Source organism: Cyrtonyx montezumae, unplaced genomic scaffold, assembly GCF_038088225.1.
Source record: "Cyrtonyx montezumae isolate F1298 unplaced genomic scaffold, pur_monq_1.0 scaffold_6, whole genome shotgun sequence".
Taxonomy (NCBI): Eukaryota; Metazoa; Chordata; class Aves; order Galliformes; family Odontophoridae; genus Cyrtonyx; species Cyrtonyx montezumae.
The window spans coordinates 6,188,202-6,211,963 of NW_027072067.1; the positions used below are offsets into that span (position 1 = coordinate 6,188,202).

At 37.8% G+C, this 23,762-nt stretch overlaps 1 protein-coding gene across 1 annotated transcript; it reads left to right on the forward strand.

The window, feature by feature from the left end:
• Nucleotides 1-20,428: 20,428 nt before the first annotated feature.
• Nucleotides 20,429-23,577, forward strand: SELENOK (selenoprotein K). Its single transcript, XM_065749889.1, has 4 exons — nt 20,429-20,509; nt 20,860-20,950; nt 21,950-22,027; nt 23,481-23,577. The coding sequence occupies exons 1-4, from the start codon at nt 20,440-20,442 to the stop codon at nt 23,575-23,577; spliced, it is 336 nt and encodes a 111-aa protein (XP_065605961.1). The 5' UTR covers nt 20,429-20,439.
• The last annotated feature ends 185 nt before the right edge of the window (nt 23,578-23,762 follow it).

Here is a 23,762-nt window from a genome sequence, read left to right on the forward strand (position 1 = left end):
TGTACATATCAGCTAAAGAGAACTCCTTGCATTTTCTAAAATGCTATTTATTTCTCTAGGTAAATCCAAGAGTAAGATTTGAACAGAAGCTTAGCTGCTGCCTCCAACATATGCAAGCTGAATCCATGGTGAGCAGATATTTAGCCAACTGAGCAGCCATGCCACTGCTAGAACTAGCTTTGATTGCAGAGTTTCCAGCTCTGGCACTTACACTCTTCTCAGGAGTACACAGCACACAGACTTAGAATTTTAACTTCTATGGATTGATTGTAGTAACCTATTTTTCCTTACCAGAGTCTAAAAATATGTTTGAAACAAAAACACTGAGCTGCTTATGCAAGTAATCTCTTGTCATATTAGAACTGAATGTTTAAGATTAGCAGATAATCTGTATCTGAAAAGTTAAAGATAGTATCCTTCCTACCTCCTCTGGAGAAAAATTCTAAACATTTTTATCCTATGAAAAGGGCTTTCATGCCCAGTCTACAGAGATTTTTGATGTTGCTGGTTGTACCAAAACAAATCTGAAGCAGAAGAAAGGAGCAAGTCTGTCAAGCTGCTGACATGGAATTATAATCAGGAGAAACACTTTAAAACTAAAGTATGCTTTATTTAGTCATTTCTTTCAACATCTGGATATTTTGTGCATTTTTACCTTAATGCTTCTTCATTCATATTTGCTGTTCAGTATCACTGTGGTTCTACTCTGTACAGTTCTATTCTGCTCCACTAAATTCCCTCACTATTTTGCAGTGGAAAATCAATTTTACTGAGCTCAGAAAAGCAAAATGGTTTCATTTCAGTGCCATTTTCAGATGTATATCACCAGCTAAACGTTGGTAAGTGTAAATGCATTTCAACTCTGTTACCTGGCAAGAATTTCTTCCAATAAAATCAAGCTGAACATGTTCAGCTCATGAAGTAACCTACTAACTCACAAAGTCTTGGCAGAGGTTCCATAACTCTTACCCTTCTACTGCCACTATTTTCATGTACCTGGCAATACTGTGCACAACACGTAGTGATCTCCAGTCATTCACAGCTTTCACTCCCTCATCCAACTCATTCATTTCTGCTTCCCCCTTTCACAGTACTCAAGAACACTGTAGAGGAAAAAGTCTCACACTAGCTTCTGTATGCATATCCCTTTGCCCTAGCCTATATAAATTGTTTTTCCTCTCATCTTAGAAACTCATCAAATATTTTAGAAATTCCAGATAAGATTTTATTGTTGGCTTGTTATATAGAAATTCCATCATAGTGATGCTTTAGTCTACAAGACATTAAGGAACATATATTTTGGAAGGTTTAACTAAATCTTGCTATTAGTGATAGCATTTCCACATGATCAACTTTTCCAAGCAGATCACGCTCACACATAATACACAAGGAAATTCAGCTGACACAATAGGATGTCCACTTTATGTCCATAGGTTCATAAGGTTGGAAAGGACCTACAAGATCATCTAGTCCAACCATCCTCCTATCACTATCCCTACCCAACTACTAAATCAAATCCCTTAGCACCTCATCTAAACGCTTCTTGAACAGCACTATGTCTCATATTTCTGATATTGTTGTCGTCTAGAAAGTGGTTATGAAACAATGGGAATTTTACATAAGTATTTTTGCAAGCTGAACACTGGAACATTTAGTAAGTAATGACTAAAGGCAGCAAAGATGTGACCTTTACACAAAAGCTGCAAAGTAGCATAGAAGCACAGCAACGTGTTTCACAATCATATTCAGAAGGATGGCTTCAGTCATTATTTTAGGTTCCGCCCTTATCAGAAAAATGCCTTAATCAGATTACTCAGTATAACGGTACTGACTATAACAATAAACACACAACCTGCTCCAGCAAACCATTTGCAAAGTAGTTTTTGATGTGCACAGAACTTTATTCCTTGTTGCTATAGGATATTTACACTTCAAAGATGCCCAATTGTAAGCAGCACTTAAAAATATATAATATTTCTTTGACATCTGCCACACACATTTCAGAGCAACCCTTTCCAGCAACACATTCTCATGAATCATCTACTGAAAATCTACCACATGTGCCTAAGAGACGGTGATAATGGAAACTTGACAGTTCTTTGGATGTTACACTGATGAAACCAGGCGATCTGCTGACACAAGTCAGAGCATCTACAGGGAAGGAGACTGAATGATAGAGTTGAATTTCATCTGTGCTACAGTTATTTGGCTTTCCTACCTGATAAATGAACTAATTTATTTTACTCTTCATTCCACACTAGGTTAGCAACTGAATTGCCACTGACCATCTTAAAAAAACAAAAAAACAAAAAACAACTCAGTTTGTTACCATCTCCTTGTTACTGAACAAAGATGTTTAGATTCAAGAACAGATTCACTCCCTCTATCACCTGTCTGCTAAGGAGTGAAGCACTCAGTTCGCATGTGAACAATTACAATTTTTCTAGTAGAAATCCTTTAAGTAATGCCAGGCCATAGCAAAAGAATTGCTACATTAAGCTAGGCAGTCAGCTGGGTACCCTGCCCCCAAAAGAAACCAAGAGCAGATCAAAATAATAATTCGGAATGATAGCTCAGAAGTACACTCCCTTGGCCTGCACCAGTTTGCAGCTCAGACATCTTGACCCAGAGGTGATATCTGTATGCTTTCCTCATCCTTAAAATAAGTTAATCATGATTTACAGTATTTTTCCATTCACATAAAAACAATACAACAAGAACAGGGCTGCACAGCCAAATTATTTGATGAGAGCCATGCACCATGTTTTGTAAACCTGTCATTTTCTACTTCATTATATGCTTGCAATTCTTGGAGCACAGGAACAGCCTTGTTCCGTGCTGACTTCTCCACACTACTGAACACTCCCATCTCTCTTCAATTGTCTTATCAAAAAAGAAGAGTCCTGTAGCTACTCCTTATACAAAGCCACTCTCATAGCTCCAGTGATGTTCACAGCTATCTTCTGTATCTTTTCTCATTATGAGACACCATTTTGGAGACAGGACAACTTGAACTGCACATTATTCAAGATATAAGTGCTTCCATTCATAACTGCTACATTTACTTTCCTAACTTCATTTTTTCCCTCAACACCGCTAAGCTTCAAGCTAATATTTTTATAGAGCTACCTATTATAACTCCAAAGCAATAGTACTGACAGCAACCTTTACAGTGCAATATGCAAGTTAAAGAACATGCTGAATTGTATATTTGTATAATTGTCACTTGCTACTTCATTATTTCACATACTGAATATCCTGACAGAAAGGTTTGCTAACAGTGAAGTAAAAACAACAAGTACTGAGAAAGATTCTGTTACTCCGTCACCTCATTTGTCTGCCCAAATGGACACTGGACACCTGGTTATCTACAGAAAGATGTCCAAGTCTGAAAACATGCATACATCAACTCTAAGAACCATCATGACAGTGATCATCCTTCACAGAACTTTATGACTAAAGAATTAAAACAAAAGCATTGCAAAGTTATAGGAGAGGATGTCTTACAGAAAACACAAGAAACATTGATAGATGTTAAATTAGAATCAGACTTGTCCATTAGGCCTTATTCCCCTTAGAGGGGAAAGGGCAAAATGCATTACAGTGAAAATTAAGCAAATTCATTTAATGAAGAGGGATCGCAGATAGTGTAACCTTCAAGCTACCACAAACACAAAGCGTTCCAAAGAAATGCTCACGTAGCTTTCAGAATATGTTTGGTCATTAGCAAAGTTGCAAAAAGTCATATGAGGTACTCTGATATTTCCTAGAAGATATCGGAAAAAGAAGCTGAGACATTGAAATAAGAAACCAATTCATTTATAACATGAGCATTTTTAGTTGCCAAAAAATTCCACAGGAGACGCATTTTCTATATTTCCCCATGAACAGGTAAAGCCTCAAACTCCTATTTGAAAAATTGAGAAGTTAAACCAGAAATGTAAATTACATGACAAAATTGAATCTAATCCATAACAAAGTAACCTAGAACAATGTGTAATACACATTTATTTCCTCCAAAGATTGCAGAAAAAGCAGACATGCCTTTTCGTATTCATTCCACACCATGGTAGATACAAACCATTCCTATTCACTGATGTGAGTACAACATAGATCACTCCAAAAGTAATTCCTTCTATCTCCACAAAAACTACCATAGATACAAAGAGCACAGTAACTCTACTTGAAAGAACAAATCCTCAGCTACGAAACACTTTCTCAACACAGTCACCACCACTAACTGTGCATCTTCACCAGTGATGAGGAAGAGCCTTCATGCCGTGCTCGTAGGTCACCTCTGCTATTGCAGATTTCTAATGTTTCATGTCAGGCAGTGTTGTCGCTAGGAAAATACTGCCAAAGTCAACAGACTGAAGTCAAAAGACACCAAATCTGGACTATACAGTGGGTGTGGTAGGAAAGTCCAGCCAAGACAGGAAATCTGCTCCATGGTCTTCAAATGGATGTGGCATGATGGTGTCACATGGCATCCTGGAATATGGCTTGTTCTTCACATCACTGTCACCACTGCTGAAATGCACCACCCACCACCTCACTGTGCTCACATCCACTGTTTGATCTCCATAAACATTCAGCAAGGATCAGTATGTCACTAGGTATCATTTTCTCCACATGGAAGAACTCCATTCATTTGCTTCATGGACACTTCCATATCAGATACTATTTTGTCAGACTGTCTCTCTGCTGCCATCTGTCACATGGCAACAAAATGTAATGGAATATTGGTGGAAAGTTTGTCTCTACTGCCACGGCACCAACATCCACCTCTAACATTGTGGGGAAACCTAATAACATAGGAAGCATTACTTTTGGAGCAGCCCTCACACAATACTGTTCTACCTTGGATTCAGCAATGAATAATTTACTTAACTCCATGCACTTCAAAGTTAAAATACAGACTCCCAGGTAAGACTCACTAGCAGTAGTAAAGCAATAAAGGCTTTGGAATTAATGCAAGGAAAAAAGAAATCGTTTCTTTGGACATCTTCTTGGATTGAAGATTTAGTATATTTTCAAGTAAATGAAAGCTGGGAGCTCTAGAGCTTACACAAGAGAAGTTCAGCTATCAAAAGATCTTTATTCAACTTTTCATCACACCTCCTTGAGAAACTGCAGGAAATCATAACCTATCAGTACGCCCTAAGAATTTAAATGAGTGATAATTGATTCCATTGTAAGCTCTTCCACACCAAAATGGATGACACCAACTGCAGTTACTTCCTCACTGCATGCTGTAATGGAACTGTTATAACATGTTTTACACACAAATTATTGATCAGTAACTTGGAGATGATCCCTGCAGTGTGAACTGTTGTACACAAGTCACCAGGATACAATCAGATAAATGATGCCATGGGTAATCTGCACATTTAGTAAATAACTGAACCACTGCTCTTGAAATTATAAAATAAGCTGCAGCTGCACCTGCCAAATCACTGAATGCACATACATTAACTACAGAATGAAATAAACAGAGGTGCAAGCCACAGACTTTTATTTTAGCAGAGTAGTGAGAGATAGTCTAAAAGATTATTCCAGTGAAGATAAGAAGTTACTCATGTCTGAAATGTATACCTAACACACTGTAAGTGACTCATTACATCTAAAATTTTCACGAAAGCTTCAATACAATGAGCTTCTTTAAGCAATACTGAGGGCTGACATCTTACCTCACTGATTATTCTATTATTTGCTTTGTAACTGGAATTTTAAAATATAGCCCACAAGTAGCAAGGTCTTTTGTATACGTACTCACACAGATCAGTATTACTGACATTAATTTATACTCTTTTAGCATTCGTGGCTACTTGTTATTTGTTTGGGTCTTCTAATGATTTTGATATGCTTCTGCTAAGTTTGTTATGTTGCAAGGGAAAATGTGTCAATGAAATATTGCTGCTCCACAAAATTCTGAAGTGCCAAGAGGCAAATCAAAATCTGTTTTATGTAATAACACACAACAGAAATCTCTGCTGGGCAAACCATGTCATGGAAGAAATCTTTACTATGAACGAAATAATAATGAAAATCTATTTCTTAACTGCAAAAGCAACTAATTATCACAAAGTATATTTGATTTCTTTTGTGCTAGACCATTGCTGGAAACACATTACAGACATTACATTGGCTTTAACTTATTTTTTCCCTGCCTGAAACTATCTGATCTAGAATGAATTTTCTTTCCTTGCTGGAAAGCTCAAATATGGATTGTCAAGGAAACCTTGAAAAAAAATATCAGTTTTTCAGAGTTTTTTCCCCCCCAAATGTTTCACAGAAAGTAGTAGTGCACTCAAAAGAAACCTGGAAAAGAACTCATTGTTTCCATATGAGAATAAGCACTAAGAGAAGCAAAAAAGGTAGTTATTTCCAGTGCCTAGAATCGTCATAAATACACATAAAATTACCAGTAGCTGACGTAACTGTTAGTTATCTATACACATATATTGACACTTATATTGTACTTTCACAGCATTTATTGAATCTATGTTTTAAATGACTCAACCACAGATCTCCAAACATACCAACGTATTTACAATCTCAGTCAAAATGCAATTCAGAGTGCTGGCAATAGCCATGAACCAAGCAAACTTCCTAAGGCATGGTCTTCATGATGAAGGAGCAATGAATGCAAATAGTGCTTTTTTATGTAATATTTTCTGTTTTGTTCATTTTTAATGGTAGTTTTTTCATTAATCTGAAACATTATGACTTATTCTGCTTGTAATATACTTCGACTTTAATTTAAATACAGCTAGCTGCTTGAAGGCATTCTTTTTAAGAAGGTAATAAAAGTAACACATAGGAATGTGAGCCAAAGCACTGTTGCTTAATTTGTAAAACTCAGGTTTTCCTTTAGCATCATATTTATAATTTGTTCTTCACATTTGCCCAGTGAGGGAAATTAATGGCCCAGTTATGACTTAGCATTAGTAAAAAAAAAAAAAATGCCAGCAAACTTTGCTATGGCATGCTGACTTTGTTATCATTAAATGACAGTGACTGCCAGCAAATAACATCAACTGTTCTTCAAACTGTCTAAGCTGTCAACAAAAGCTCTTATATTCTGCATTATAAATAGTGAAAAGAGCAGCGTTAATAGTTCAAAAAAAAACACTGTTTAGGAATCAATTTCCTATAAATGGGTACTTACCTCCTTAAATCAATCTCTTCCAACCTTCAAATTTACTTTTATTTTCCCCCAGTTTACATGATTTCCATCTGAAATATTTGAAATTTTGATGCTGGGAATAATTTTTCACTAGTCAAAGTCCTAAAATTTCTTATCTTCAGAGAGCTTTATTTTTCTTGAGGAAAAATGAACTCATGTATGGAAATATATAACACTCAAAATTTGTGTAGTTAACTGAAACTAAAGAAAATACTATCTAAAGCCTTGAGATCACTGCTAGGTTTTTAATCATTTTAAATGTGGCAACTTTGGTTGCAAAAGTCAGAATGGACATACCAAAAATCTATTCTCTGGAGGATTTTACCCTGAATAGGTCCAATTCTGTGACAAGGAAATGTATTATTAGTTCAATAAAAGGGAAGTATTTTTAACACCACGTATTCTTGACTCCAATTCAGTAAAAATTTACAAGTCCACAGGGAAAGATATTTCTCTCCTTCCCACTCTTGAAAGCCATAGAACACAAAGAGAATCTGTCGGGAAGGAACTTTGAGAAGTTGCTACTGGATTAAACAAATTGCTGATGGACAGCACACCTTAAAAATCACGAACTTAAAAAGCAAAGGCCATCCCAAATTTAAAACTGAAGCTAAACTGCATATCAGAAAATAACTATTGCCAAGAGTACAGATTAGACTTTATAATATGGAATCTGTGGAATCCATCTGGCCAGCGTATGAGAAAAAAATCATTCTTCTTTGGTACACATCAAGGCAAATAATTCTACTGAACTGTGAAAGTTCCCTCTTTGGTTTATTTCTAGATATGAACTACTACAGACATATGCTATCAAAGGCTGCCAAGATAAAAAAAAAGTTTGTAGCAAAGATGTTATTAAGGTAGTTTATGCTGTGCATCAGAGTTGAAAGTGGAAAAAGCAGCTAATTTCTATTTAAAACAACTACTTCTCCGAAATATTTTGTGGGGAATGAAGAGCTATGAAAGAAGTTAATACAACATTTCTACTGCTCCACACCACAGAGACAGCAATAGTTTTGTATTCATTCATTCTGACCCAACAGGGTTTGACAAAGGGGGTTGAATTCAGCATAAATAGATATCTATGTGATTTTCTATGCAAGGAACCTAAGCTAGGAAAGGACTTCATAGTGATTTCACCAATCCACTCTAGTTTCATTTGAGCATTCTTTTCACTATTTGCTATGAACAATGTCTGTGCTCCAAGAAGGAAGGAGTTCTGTGCATCCTCTCTCATATTCCCGTTGGATTCCCCCACTCCTATCTTCTTCACAGTGCAAGGGATCCTCATGATCTGCATGAGAACCTTCCACTCATTCCTGACCTCGTTATTAATTTCTGTTTCCTTCAGATTAGATTAATTTCCGCTCCAGACCTTAAAATACATTTACACGTCATGGCAGTTGGACCTAAAAACCTTGAGATTTTTGTATCTGAGCGCACTTAGGAGATTTTAATAAATTAACAGGAGTAAATACTCAGTGTTCATGGAATCCTTTTTTTTGGTAATTACTTCAAATACAGAGCCACATACATTTTTCTCCCCATCTAAAGTTCAAGAAAAGCCCAAGTATTTACCCTTCTAAAAGAAAATAAACACACATTAAAGTAAAATTTCACCTCAAACACATTTCATACACTTGTTCCCACACATGAAGTGGTCCCTGACTGATGTTTATGTTAATTAAAAGAGGTGCTTTCTTACAACAATTTTCTAGCATACAGGTATTTCTTACATATTAGTTCACTTCTAGTATATTTGATAAAGGTTAGAAACCAGTTAATTCTTAAAAAAAAAAAAGCTGACATTTCTAAACCTACATCTTACTGTTGACTCACTGAGCACCTTCAGGTACCCCTTTCATCCTTTTCCAGCCACTCTCAATTGTTCCCACTAGAAAACCCAACCTTGAGGAATCTTTTGAATAAGAACTTCTTGAAATAGTCTTTTTTTTTTGGAATTAATTTGAAATATATCCATTACATCATTTACAGAGAGCTCTTCCTTTTATTCCATACAGCCTTAAAGGTCATCTAAAGGAACATCCACCAGGAAGAAAAATAAATATCAACCTCCCCTTCCCCTTGAAGCACACGTACCTCTGGCTAACCACCAACAGGTTTGCAAATTATGGATCTGGAGACTCTTGCTACCATTTCAGTAGGAGTTAAATGACTAAGGGATATAGGATTGCATTTTTTTCCTCCTATTGGCTCAGTTCCGAGTACAAGAAACAGCTGAGTAATATCTTGAGAATTAGAGAAGCATTAATATAGTCTGTGATTCAAGTGAATGGTAAGCATCAGTATCTTCCCTAAATAAGGTAAACGCAGCAGGGAACACAATGACAGTGTTAAAGTTAATGATCCAGTGCAATAGTATTTAAAACAGATTTGACACTAGCTTAATCACATTAATTGCCACATTGGACAACTGAAGAACAATGAATACACCGTACCTGAAAGACCCAACACAGCATCTTGTCTGTTATCTTACAGATGCAGTGACTTTCACTATCTTCAGGTAACTGGAACTTGAAGACAACTTAGTTTGCTCTGCTACATCAGCAAACTGTGAATCATTAACCTGAATAGTTCTTTTCATTCGTAGTTTTTAAATACTCTGTGAAATATGCTTAAAAAGTAACCTGCCTCCTTCCTAATCTCTGCAGTACTGTCCCAAGGCTATTACTGATGGGGAGGATAAGATGGTAAAAGCAGAAGAGAGGAACATCATCCAGTGTTACTGCTCTAGGATGGTTGGCACTCTGCTTAAAAACGTGTTCTTATCCCTCTTCTCAAAAATGCCATCTCAAAAGAGCTATGTTTGACAAAAAAAAACAAAAAGCAGCTGTTCCTGAGGAAGTAACCACATGCATAACTCAGTTCTGTCACAGTCAAAACAGTCTGAGAATTTGACACATTTTTTTCCTGTGAAGTTTCAAGATGATTTTGAGCAGTTACATTGGGGTCCTAAAACATCTTATTGCTGTGTAACACTGCAGCCTCACACTGCTCATAGAAAACATCAGGCTCTTCAGTTGGCTAATAGTCTCAGACTAAGTATATCGATAAATTCATAGTCCCATGCCTTCACTTCCCCCAAGACTACCTAGCCCTCCTGAGACTTCAAGCAATTCAGGACAAATCCTAGAATACCTCCAGAGACCCAGAAATTAAAGAATGAGGAAACTAACGAGGAAAAAGATAAACAGTGTTCCCTTGCTGATCTCCATGCAACCACAGAAAAGACTTGGTAGTTCTGAACTACGTCAGAACGCTGCAAAATTAAAACACAACATTTGACATCACTCAGAACTCATTTGGTTAATAATAAGCCTTTTTAATAAGGTTTGTTTGGAAAACAAAAACCTTATTTTCTGATTTCTTTAGCAAACTTGCTACATTAAATGGCACTGGTACATTAAAAAAAAAGGAAATTTGTGTTTACTTAGACCTAAAAGTGCATGAGAAACTAAAACAAAACAATTCTTAGAAAAAGAAAAGACAATATAGTTGTCTTTCATTTCAAGGTTCCAGACTCCACATTATTTTTCCTCTTTCTTCATAAAGGCAGTTAAGATTGTATATAGGTAGACCTATGAATTGCTTGAGAAGTCTTTTGATTGTATCCAAGGTCATAGAACTGAAGTGGGCTGCACATCCTCCAGATTTTTTTTCTGCTTACACTGTCATATTATGTTTTTGCAAGCATTATCTCTTAAAGGAAAGAATCTGCTGTCAGCAAGTGCACTATTTTCTGCTAAGTCATTCTACCACCTTGCAATGACATTTAAAAACATAAAGCTGATTTATAACAACACTTTACAACAAAATGCTGCACTAGTTATAAGTGAGATGAGCACAGTATATCAATACACAAAGAGTAGGAAAGGTGCTGCAAAAGCACTGGCACCAATCTATAGTGTGGCAGAGTCACAGCAGGCCCAGGAGTTCAAAATCATGATAGGCTTTGAAAAGGAATACATCCTGATGAGCTTTGATCATTCTCTCAAAAGCTCTGTAAAGACCCCACCTGAAGAAACCTGAATTAAACTGACTTCACAATATAGAGAAAACTCTGTGTAACACATGTAATAACTTCTTCAGCCAAGAGGAATTTTTTCCTTGTACCAGCCAGTAAAAGCCACAGCATGGCCTCACAGAAGCCATTCCAGTCACTCATGGAGGCTTAAAGAGCCACACAGACATTTACTTCAAAGGGTGTGCCCACAAGCTTCAGAGGAATCACTTTGCACGAGGTGAGACCCCAGCACCATCCACAGCAGCAGAAGATATAAGTAGCTGTAGCACTGACACCAACAAACACTTGCACATAAAGCACTTACACTCTACCTTTTTGCATGTTCTATTTCTCATCTCAACTATGTTGTTCTTGCCAGTTGCTATATGCAGTTGCCATGAATTACTTAAGGAATGAATAATTAACCTATTATTACAGGTGACGCAGTGCAAAGAACACCTACACTTTACAGTCAAGGAGATAAAGTTTTAGAAAGGGAATTAAAAAAAAAAAGACCTCCAGAAAGACCTAAGGATGCTCATTTAATCTCATTTTATGCTGAAGTATTGAGATGACTATCAACCCCAACAATGCAAACTCAACAACAAAAATTACAGTACAGAATTAAAAAGATTTTTCCTCTCATCTGATATCCATCAAGTCTGTTCTGAAGCAGTGATGTTACCAGAGTACCAGCTGCACAGAGGGAAAGTTTGCATGATGAAACAGAGGACTGCAATCCCTCTTCTGTCCCTTTTAATTTTGATTTCTCAAATGACATGAGAAACTCAGGTGGAAAGATATGCTCTGCATGTCTGGCTTGTGGCAGAGAGGAAAATGTAATTGATTATTCTTATTAAGGAAATGGGTTTTTGCCAGAAACATCAAGTTCATTCAGTTTCATCCTCAGAATGAAATACACAGCGTGGTTAGATATCCTAATTTTATTTTTTACATAGCTTAAACTGTCTATAAGTATTTCAGTGATAGAAAAAATGAAAAGTGTAACAGCAACTTAATTCGAAAATTAATGGAGAGGGAAGGATGCTGTAATCAGGAATTTGGATCTTTAAATGCTGATAATCCACACACTTAATACTTACATCTGTACAAGTGTCGAGGGCAGAGCTGCCTCAAGATCATCAAAAGGGAATAATGGGTAGAAAAAGGCAGATATACTCAGTATAAAGAGATTCAAACAATGGCTTTGGAGAGTGAAATTCTGTCCTCCAGTTTTCATTTTTGGCCATGCTAATTAAGAAACAGACCTTGGTGGATGATCATTCTCTGTAGAAATACTGCCCTGTGGGCAGCCAGACACTGGACACATAGTATTTGCAAATGTACCCAAGTCTGCTCACGCTGACATTCAGGAAAGATTTGGAATGACCTAAGCAATTGACCCAATGACAGAGGTGCTCAGATTTTGCATTATTGATTTTAAAAAATGTCTATTAAGACACCTCTCTACTTGTGCTCCCAAAGTATATGTGATTTTCATTATAACAGCAAAAATATGCTACTAGCAACACAAATTAGGTAGTTTAGTATCAAGTGATATAATCTACATTTTTGCATGCAGATTGCATATGCTACTAAAACCTCATTTTAATAAATTTATTGTTATAGTCAGGTGTCATTTTAAGAACAGCTTTAGAAAATAACCCTCCAAGCAAAAAAGGAAGCCAAATTAACACAGTGCTGTCAAGCAAAGGAATACATCTGCAAACTGAAGGCAACGGTGTCACTTTCTATGCATGGAAAGCTACTAACCCAAAGTAACAGAAAGAATGTTAAGGAGCTATTACTGAAGTTTCTGTCTCTTTGGTACAGCTGTAATTGACAAAAAAAAAAAAGCAACCTGACAAAACATAGCTCACTGGTTGCAGAATTTAGATTATGCCTTTCAGCATTAAACAAGTGAAGTCAGATGGGGCCGGTCACATTGCAGCAGCACAGTGAGTGATGGCCAAAACTACTCACTCCATGAATTAAAAAAAAATTGCTCACAGAAGCTGTTACATGTTCTCCTCTTGAAGCATGAAATCTGTAAACAAATACTTTAAAGTCTATTAGCCTAACAAAGCATTGTTATCTATTCAATGATTTGGAAGCTTCCTTCATACCATTTTAGTTCTCATTTCTTTGATCAGGGCAGCAGTGATTCACATACCTGGCTAACAGCCTAGAAGAAAATTTTATAACTTTAAGGATGAAGAAGACGGTGAATGAATCTTTTTGAAATAGAGAAATTGGTAGAACAGGGAGCCAAAACATTCCAGGTGGAACTAAAAGCAAAAAGGAATATCTTCACCCCTTTCTCTCTTCTTAATGATTCAAAAATTATGATCATTTAAAGGAATCAGTAAGGATCCCTTTATTTATAATTCTGTATGCTCTTGGGCATACAGAATCTGATTACTAACTGCCTCCAGCTTACCTTGCTGCCTCACAACTAAGGATATTCTGCTCAGTGAACAAAAGCACCATCTCAGGCTGGCATCCTTGTGCTTGTGTTCTCAGGTAGCTAAATGAAGGAGCAAATACTGATCAGTTTTCCTTTGATACACATCAGGGAATGTGCTGGGTAAAGGCTGGCCCACAACATCTTGTTGCAGATAAGGAATACACAGGAATATTTTCTGTGAGTCACATCCAACTAAAGCTCTTTACAGATTACTTCCAACATCTTTTAGAAAATTTCTAGTAGATTATGTAGCCCGGCTACCCTGATAGCACCTACAGGTTGACTGAGGAAGCAAGTTGATCCTGACTAACAGGGAAGGTAATCATGGGACACTTGGGTTCAGAATGCTTACATTTTCACACCTGTACTTCACTTCACACATAAAATTGATTAGAATTGATATTTGGTGGTTTTCAGCAAGATCATGCTGCAGAATGAAACTGAGTAGTACACTACCTCTCCTTAGAGAAGTAGTTAGAGGAACACTGTCAAGATAGCACACGGAAACAATGATGGAAAAAAACACCTTAAAACTGTAACACAGAATGAGAGCCAAATAACCCAAAAGCCTAATAGCTGCTTCTGATACCTGTAAGAAAGGCTGCAGATCTGCAGTGGCAAGATAAGCAGGAGGCAGTAATGATTAGAAAGTCTGACAGGAGTTCCAGGCATCAAATGCTTTTCCAATGCTTTCTTTCCAATACCAAACACACTAAACTTTGAGAGAGGTGATATAAGCATGATTGAAGTAGCTTACTCCTAAACATCTCATTCATTCCTATTGCTTGGAGACTTCAATAGGATAGTTTATACCCATCTTGCTTAGGGCTTTTTGAACACAAATTTAAACTATTTTGTTACTTAAAAAGATAAAATTCCTTTTGATTCTTGGCTGTTCTCCTGTGTGGGTTGTTTTTTGGTTTGTTTTTAGTGTTATCACAGTCCCAGGGCAGACAAGAAGAATATGGAATTCAGTGCCTACAGAAAAATATTTAATCCATCTGTACTGCTTCCAAAAAGAAACTTAATTTTGACTATAGCCTAAAAATATGAACATCCTAGTATGGAAACATTAAACATAAAATGTCTGGTTTTAAAAGTCTTTTTAAAGAAAAATAGGCATATCACGCTGGTACATGGTTAGTTTTGTTTGCTTGAAGATGCATAAATGCCTTCTGCATGGCAGTATCTTTCTGTCAAGACAGTAGAAGGGCTTCCTGCTTCTTGAACTCATCCATGGTTTGGCATCAAATATTTTGTCTGCCATAGAAAGTGCTGCACTCCGTACTGCTTAATCTACTTACATGCTTACATGTTTTGATTCAACACTTATTTACCTGCTCAGATCTTGTACTATTACATAAATTTCTATGCACTATTTTTTTTAATAAAAGTCAGCTTTTCCTGCCATTCTCTGTACTACTTTAGTGTCTTTTTTAAGGTGCTGTAATTAGAACTGAAGATATTTTTCTATGGAAGAATTTAACAACAAATATCTTATTATTTAGTTTCACTTGCATTCTTTTCCTCTACCTATGAATCTCAGCTTCATGCTGGCTGGACTGCTGAAGAACTTTAATACTACATTCACTGATAAATCAAGTGTGCACTTAGACAACTTTTTTTTTTTTTTTAAACTAGATGTTCCTTCCTCAAGCACAAAACACTTTTCAACTCAATTACAATTATCAACATAAAGAAGTTACCAGAGATTCTTCGACACTCTGAATTTGTTCTGAAAATTAACTTAAACCAGGTATAAAAGGAGGAATTTTCCAAGTCATGATGAGCTGAAAGCATCAGAAGTATGGTTCTCTCACCTGGACCAATTGAGGCAGAACACCTACATCACATAGCTTATCCTAACAAATTAATTCCTCCGGTTAACCATTCCTTTAAATACACAGCAGGATAGCAACACCATTCTCAAATTATGATGTATAAAGTGGAAATAACCCTAAAAAATCCAGGTGTGCCTACAGGCTAGTTTTACAAATAGGATTTAAAATACTAGAATGAAAAGGGTAATCTCTATTTTGAACATTAATTCCTTAAATTTCTTATATTAAGCTTTACTTCTCACTAGATAGATACCCTGTTATTTGAAAATGAGTTCAGAAAAAGAAGAGAAAGATATGCAAAAGCAGGCATTGTGTGAGCATACATCCACAATTTAGGCTCATCAGTCACACAACAAGCCAGGATTCCATACTTAAGCAGAAAACATAGCAATGCCGAGGACATTTGCTTTAAACCAAAACCCCAACAGATTCTAAGACTGCTTTTGTTTCTCGACAGATGTCAACATGTCCTAGAGAAATTAGCAAAGCTATAAGAATTAGCAAGTCAGTTCTGGTTCAGGCTTTGTCATTTGTTTGTTGAATAACTTCAAGGAAGCAAGTTTTATTTACAATAGACCCATCTGATGCTCATTATGTTTTCTAACTGCAGTATTTCAAATTATAAATATTAAATCATCCATTTTATGCTTCTAAATTTAAAAAAAGAAATCTGCATAAATTATTACAATTTTAGACACTAATATTTCTGTGAATGTTCTCATGTTGCCTCGTTTTCTATCTACCTACATTAATCTTAATGTTCTCACATTTTTCATTTATTTGAAATAGCCAAAGGTAACAACAAAGTCAGGATTTTGTAAGCACAAAGCAGAGTTCTTGGTCTCTCCCCAGATGGACTATTTGACAAAAAAAAACAAAAAAACCACAAAACCATGACTCAAGAGTATTGTTTTAGTGTATTGCACTAAGCAAAAAATCTTAAAGGTCAAAAGCGATCCTAGAAATTTCTCATACGTCTAGAAGGAAATATAACCCTCTGTTTCCACAGTATCTTTCCCCTTGTTAAATACTCACAATAAAATACACAGGTTCCCCAGCTTTACTGAAGACCCTACCAACATGAGCCTACTAACAAATTCCCAGAAGTATTTATTTATGTAGTCAAGAACGTTTCTTAATCTAATAAGAACTTTCCACTTATGCTTGACAAATTTCTAGCACGCTAGCAATCCTTATGTAAGGCAGAAACCAAACACAGTAGGACTATCTTGGAAGAAAAACTGCGCTCTAAAGAAAGCTGTTCGTGTTATTTGACACGCTGCCACCCGATGGCTATTCGAAGTATCACCACCGCTCAATACTCCTGAGTGAACCGAGGGATTAGTTTGGCCACGAACAGAATCCACCGGGAAAAAAAAAAAAAGCAGCATACCGTTCCCAGTGTGTGGAGGAATATGGAAGCTTTTCTCTAAGATTTCAAATAACTTCAAAACCAAGAATTTCACGCTACTCAGAGCTCAAGTCATTGTTACCATGGAAAGTATATTACGTTGCAAAAAGTTATAACTTTGTGTGTACAGATATAATGTAATTACCTAAATAAAGATAAAAGGCAATCCTTCAGCATTCCTCCAGACTATATTTGCTTTCAAACCAGCAATCATAATAATCTAGCATCAAAGTCACATTATGTTTTTTTACTCAGATACTAACAAAAAGGAAAATGAAAGCAGACTGCAGACAAACTTTCACTAGAAAGTATGGTTTCTGACCCAGCTAGAGGAAAAATAGTTACAAGCAGCAAAAGCTTGTTTTCTTGACCTGGTTTTATGCTTAGACCAGAGCTCCCAGTTTCTGAAAATATCTTCAAGATGAAATTCACTAATCATCTTCTCCTTTAACTAGAACCCTACAGTACGCATAGGGATATACTTGCCTGAGGCAAAGAGAAAAAAAAAATAGAAAAAGTAGATCTTCAAACATTAATTCAGAAATTAATTCTAAACAGGTAAATTGCGTTTAAAACTTTGACTAAATCAACATATTTTAGCTCCAAGGAGAATCAAATTTCAGCTCCTACGCAACAAACAAGTTATTTTCCTCTGAACAAAAGCAGTTTGAAAAATAAAACACTGTGATATATCATCCACTTTTATTCTTTAGAGTTACAAGGAACATTTGACGTTTGTAATTTGGTTTTGAGTTCAAAAGACCACCTTCCTTAAACACATAAACTGTACATGCACGTGAGACAAGTACTACAAGATAATCAGCTCTTCTGTGAGTAATTCAAACTTAAGTTTTGCATGTTGTAGAACAATCAATAACAACAGCAAAATAGCAACATCCCAGGCAGCAGCAAACAAAAATCTACTCAAATACAACAGCCACAAATGAAAAAAGTTACTTACCTTCAGAAAACTATACGTAGACAGGGATCTTCAACAAGATACCCTTGCCTCCACTGCCAACCCTTAAATGAGGACTGGGAAGGGTGGACCCTGACTCCACTGCCTCTGGTCACTCAGGTGCACTATATTGCATGCACCTGAGCTCCCCTAGGTTGGCCCTGCCTTCCCACCAGGTGTTCCATCACTGATTCAGTCTGTGTCTTAGCATTGCCACTGCACATTTCCTTTTAAATTATGTAACAAGAAGAAATTCTACAGGACAGCAAGAAAGATGGCAAGAAAGAAAGAAAGAAAGAAAGCACTGTGCAGCTATTTACCACCAAAAATTATCACATCTCCCCAGTTTCCACACAGCACATACATTAACGTTAAGAACTGAGCAGTAACTGCCTGGTTCCATTCCTCAGGGTATTCAACTTCAAGAAGGCAATCCAGCTGTTTTGTATTTCTGTTTAGAACTTTAAAAATGCCACCTGGTGTGTTTCAAGAGCAGGTGTACTGCAGCTGCCGTTGCTGGAAGCTCCCAGCACCAGGCATACAGACTGAAAGCACAAGTAGGGGGCAGAGAATAACAGAGGCATGGCAACAGTTATGACACAGATCCCCCAGAGACCACCCTGCTAGGGAGTAGCTGCTGAGGGCAGGTGGCGAGGGCAATGCAGCCATGAGAAAACAGTTTAAAACCGGAGCTTTTGTCTCAGAAGTACTATAAAGCTCCAAGGCACACGTGTAATTCCTCACATTCCTACTTTCCAGCCCGTTCTTGACCCAAGGGCAGAGCAATGAATAGTGTGCTTAATAACACTATGCTACAACTGGTTTCTAACCACAGCCTTTAAATGTCACATTTTCATATGTCAATCTCAAAGATGTACATAAATAAATAATTAATACATATTTGAGCATTTAAAAACTGTTATAAATGCTTAAATTTTCACGTATCATTTTATGCAGTGGTAACTTATTTCTTATTTAATTACCTGGATATGCTGGCAAAATTTATACTAGGAATACACAAGGATAGTGTAATGATAGTATCTGAGTCTAAAATATATATTTCTTCAATATATATATATTTCACTCATCAAAAATACATTTCACATAGAACATTTGTGTTGTAATTACCTAACTTCATGGCATGAGATAATATGTTAATGAAATAAACCAAGACCATCTCACATGCAATTTAACCTTTTAAAAATAACTGAAGTGCATAATCATCATAATCATTTATTTTTGTTGTTGTGTTTGTTTCGTTGTCATTTGAAAAAAAAAAGAAAAAACAAAACAAAAAAACACAAGAACAAATACACTGTTCCTTTCTGCAGGACTAACACATTCCTTCTGAAATTCAATACTTCAAAAATAGGAATGAACTGTTCAAAATGTTATTAGAATTTGTGCAGGACAGTATCAACTGCATAAGGAGTATAAGTTTCTGTGGAATAATTTTGATCTTATTCACGTCTGCTACCACGATTCTGTCTAAACTGCAATGAAAAATTTGGACTTTACATTTGCTTTTAAACAGGTAGAAATCATTTTGGTTGTGTTTTCAGCACGTAGTAAAATTTATGATACCTACTTTAAGACAATTAGTGCCACTAAGTTTCCATAGACATGCTCTCTGCTTCTGTGTTTTTCCTGGTAAATGTATCTACGGCTTGTGCAACAGCTCTCTAAGCATAAGGTAATTTGGTAGTTTATCCCAAAGCCTGTTGAAGAAGAAAACAAAATGTACGTATGAAAACCATGCAAAGGAAGATGAATTTTCACATTTTAGTATGTAAACAAAAGGGTGGGCATCCGTCATATACATTCCTCAAGTACTGTTACTTTTGGATCATTTGAGACGATCTTTTTTCAGTATTGCATTCCCTTTCCACGCACACTTAGTATTTATGCATCATCCCCTAAAGCACAGCACCAAATCTGCAGCACCTTCCACAGCCTACAAGTACACCAACACATCTTTCACCCTTCCTATTGCTCCGTTTGTCTGGTTTCACTGAGACTAGGAAAACAACGTTGAAGTGACTGAATTTCTGTTGCTCTTTTACACCTCCTTAGTTTGCTCTGCAGACTCTAAGCCGAAAATTTGCTGTTATTTCAAGTACATATATAAGCCCACCCAATTAAGAAAAGGGGCAGATGCTGTCCCTGAGGAATTTCTACACACGGTCTGCATTTGTGCACTTTTCACTACAAAGCGTCCGCTATACCTTTCCCCACTTCCCCATTTGTTGAATGGTAGATTAGGCAGGTCTGATCTCGGTCACAAATCTCTTAATTTGATGCACGTTTTTACAGACACTTTTCATTCACAACTGTTCGCAGTCGCTCACGAGAGACCCCGCTCTGAGGAGGCACCGCCCCGCCACCAGGCAGCCGAAGCACCGCCCCGAAGGCGGTGACGCCTCCGAGGGAGGAGCCCCGCCCAGCGCCGCCTCACCGCCCACCCCGTTCGCTTCGGCCCCGTCAACCGGAAGCGCGGAGCCGGCACCGCCCACAGCCGCTCGTTCTGGGCATGCGCGGGCGCGACGCGCATGCCCTGTAGGCGGAGGCAGGTGACGGGGCAGCGCCGGGATCCCGCCGGGATGGTGTACATATCTAACGGTGAGCGGCGGCTGTTGAGGAGGGGCGATACGGGGGTGGGAGCGTTGCAGGCAGAGCCTGCTGTGGGGTGACTTTGCGGTCCGGCCTTGAGGCGGCAGCATCCCCAGCTCCGCAACACGTTGACCCTGTCCTGTTCCCCCCCTCCCCCCCCATCGACCCGCGTTCTCGTGCGCAGTAGTGCCTGGATGCAGCGTCTGCTAGCGCAGCCCAGCTGCTCCAAGCACCGCGTGCTCGTACTCCGTGGGGAAACCATTAGGCACGGGGTGTAGTCCTGCCTGGATGTGGTTCCATGTCTTACTGATGTCACTCATTAAACAACGCTGAACGTTTCCCGTTTTGCCACGTAACAGGACAAGTTTTGGATAACCGGAGCCGGGCTCCCTGGAGATTGTCATCCATAACAGATTTCTTCTGGTCCATAGCAGACTTCATAGTTATGTTGTAAGTAAAAAATGATTCCTTTGATGAACTTTATTTTAAACTTGGCTTATGTTGATGCTTCTAAGTACTTCCAGTAATGCTGTGCCACAAAAAACGTTGGATTTATTCTTAAGCATTGCCGAGGCACTATTCACAGAACCACAGAGTTGTAGGGGTTGATAGGAACCTCTAGAGCTCCTCAAGTCCAAACCCTCTGCTAAAGCAGGTCACACAGAGCATCACCAGAGGAGAATCCACAGCCTCTCTGGGCTGCTCCTTCAAGTACTCCATCACTCCCACAGAAAAGAAGTTTTTCCTTAGTATGGAATTTGCTACTTTCCAGTTTGTGCCTGTTGTCCCTTGTTCTATTGCCAAATCCCACTGACAGGTGTCTGGAAAACATCTGTAAATGTTCCAATATTGTTACATGGCCTTGCTTATTAAGCACTTGATGTATGCATTATACAAAGAGTGTATATAGAAAGTTGATGCTAAAGGGCTGGCAATTCTTCTATTTTAATAATGCAGAAAGAAAAATGACATGCATTTTTGTTAAACATCAGTTTGATCAGCTGTGAGAAACTAGAAGAATTATTTGGTTAGTTTTTTCTACCAACAATAGTTTCTTGCTGCATAACAGTACTCACACAGCAGTAATCTCACATGTAAGCTCCAGACTGAATCCAGTGAAGATCTAATGAGTTCCTTTGGTGTCTTCAACAGTCCCTCATTATCTTAGTTACAGTTTATATTTCATGCATTGCTTGCACTTTGTTTAACACAAGAAAAATGTTCACAAGTTTTAAATATTTGAAAACTGAGTTTGAGCTGTGTTTTAACTTGGAATTGTAGTTTTATAATTCTCTGAAGAACAAAAAAATCACAAAGATCAAAAAGCAATCTTGATACTGCTCATTCCTAACACTACTGTTTTTTAGCCCACTTTATATCTTGTATATCTAAAATCCAGAAGCGATGTATAGCAATACTTTCTACATAACTTCCTGTTTTATTTTTCAGCTTCCAGAGCATTATTCATCCAGATTTGAGAAGAGGCTACACGTCATCCTCTTATTTAGGACAGAGTGATGGAAGAGGGTATTTTTCATATTCTCAATAATTCCATTTTTTTCCCCTGCCCCAGCAGATGGTCATAATGGATGCAAACCATGACTGTAGTCACAATCACAATTGAATTCTATTAGAATATTGAAAATGTTATTTTCCTGCAGCATTTTGTATGAAACTTGCTGATAACAGTATATAGTTTTGAATAGCTGTAATAACAGTGTAGTCTGACAAAATTTTTCAGGGCTGCATAATGGATAATATCACAGAATCATAGAGGTTGGAAGGGACCTCTAGAGATCATCTAGTCCAATCCCCCTACCAAAGCAGCTCCCTAGCCCAGGTTGGGTGTCCAGGAAGGTCTTGAATGTCTCCAGAGAAGGAGACTCCACCACCTCTCTGTACAGACTGTGCCAGTGCTCTATCACTACACTGTGAAGAAGTTCCCATGCACATTTGTGCAGAACTTGCTTCAGTTTGTGGCCATTTCCCTTCATCCAATCACCACACGCTGTAGAGAAGAGTCCAGCCTCATCCCTTTTGCCTCCTGCTCCTTAGTTATCTATAGACATGGATCGGACCCCCTCTGAGTCTTCTTTTCTCAAGGCTGAACAGACCCAGGTCTCTCAGCCTTTCCTCATATAGGAGGTATTCCATGCCCTTTATTGTATTTGTGGCCCTCTGTTGGACTTTTTAAAGGAGATCCCTGCCTATTTTGTACTGGGGAGCCCAGAACTGGGCACAGTACTCCAGGTGAGGCCTCACCAGTGCAGAATAGAGGGGGAGGATCACCTCTCTTGACATCCTGGCCATGCTCTTCTTAATGCACCCCAGGATCTCTTCTTGGCCTCCAGGTCACACTGCTGGCTTATGGCCAACCTGTCATCCACCAGGACCCCCAGGTCCCTTTCCTCAGAGCTCCTCTCCAGCAGCTCATCCCCCAACCTGTACCAGGGCATGTAGTTGTTCCTCCCTAGGTGCAAGACTCTACACTTGCTCTTGTTAAACAACATCTGCTTCCTTTTTGCTCATCTCTCCAACCTGTCCAGGTCTCACTGGATGGCAGCACAGTGTTACAGTTTGTCAGCCATTCCTCCCAGCTTTGTATCATCAGCAGACTTGCATTGATACGTGTCTTTAAAATTCTTGTTCTGTTGGCCTTATTAAGTTTTAGATTTGGGAGAAAAAAATCATTTCATGTATTAATAAATTGTTTTGCCTAAAATATACAGATATTTCTATGCAGATATTGTTTCTCTAGACATTATACTTGCAGTGTTTCTTCATTCATTCATGGGATGGCCTTACCTTTTTATAGAGCTGTGTAAAAGCATCAGTAACAGCTACAAATTTTCACATCAAAGCAGAAAACTTTCTAGAGGCTTTATTGAATTGCTATGATTTAGACACAGAGTTTTTATATTTCCAATTTAAAAAATGAATGCCTATTGAATAGGTTTTGTTTTTCTTGCTTTCTTTTTAGGCCTCCAGGAAATCCTCGCCGTAGAATGGGCCGAATAAATCATTGGGGTGGAGGCCCAAGTCCACCACCAATGGCAGGAGGTGGATGAGGAAGGTAATTCCTAATCTTCTCTATCCTGGTTTGATTTTTTTTTTTTTTAACTCCAAGAGATAACAGTAATGATAGAGCCTAAGATAGAACAGAGTGCTTTATCCTAATATAATGCAATATGCCACAATAATAGCAGAATAGCAGTGTCCTACAGCAAGTGAGGATACTCTGAAATGCAGCAGCAGATACAGA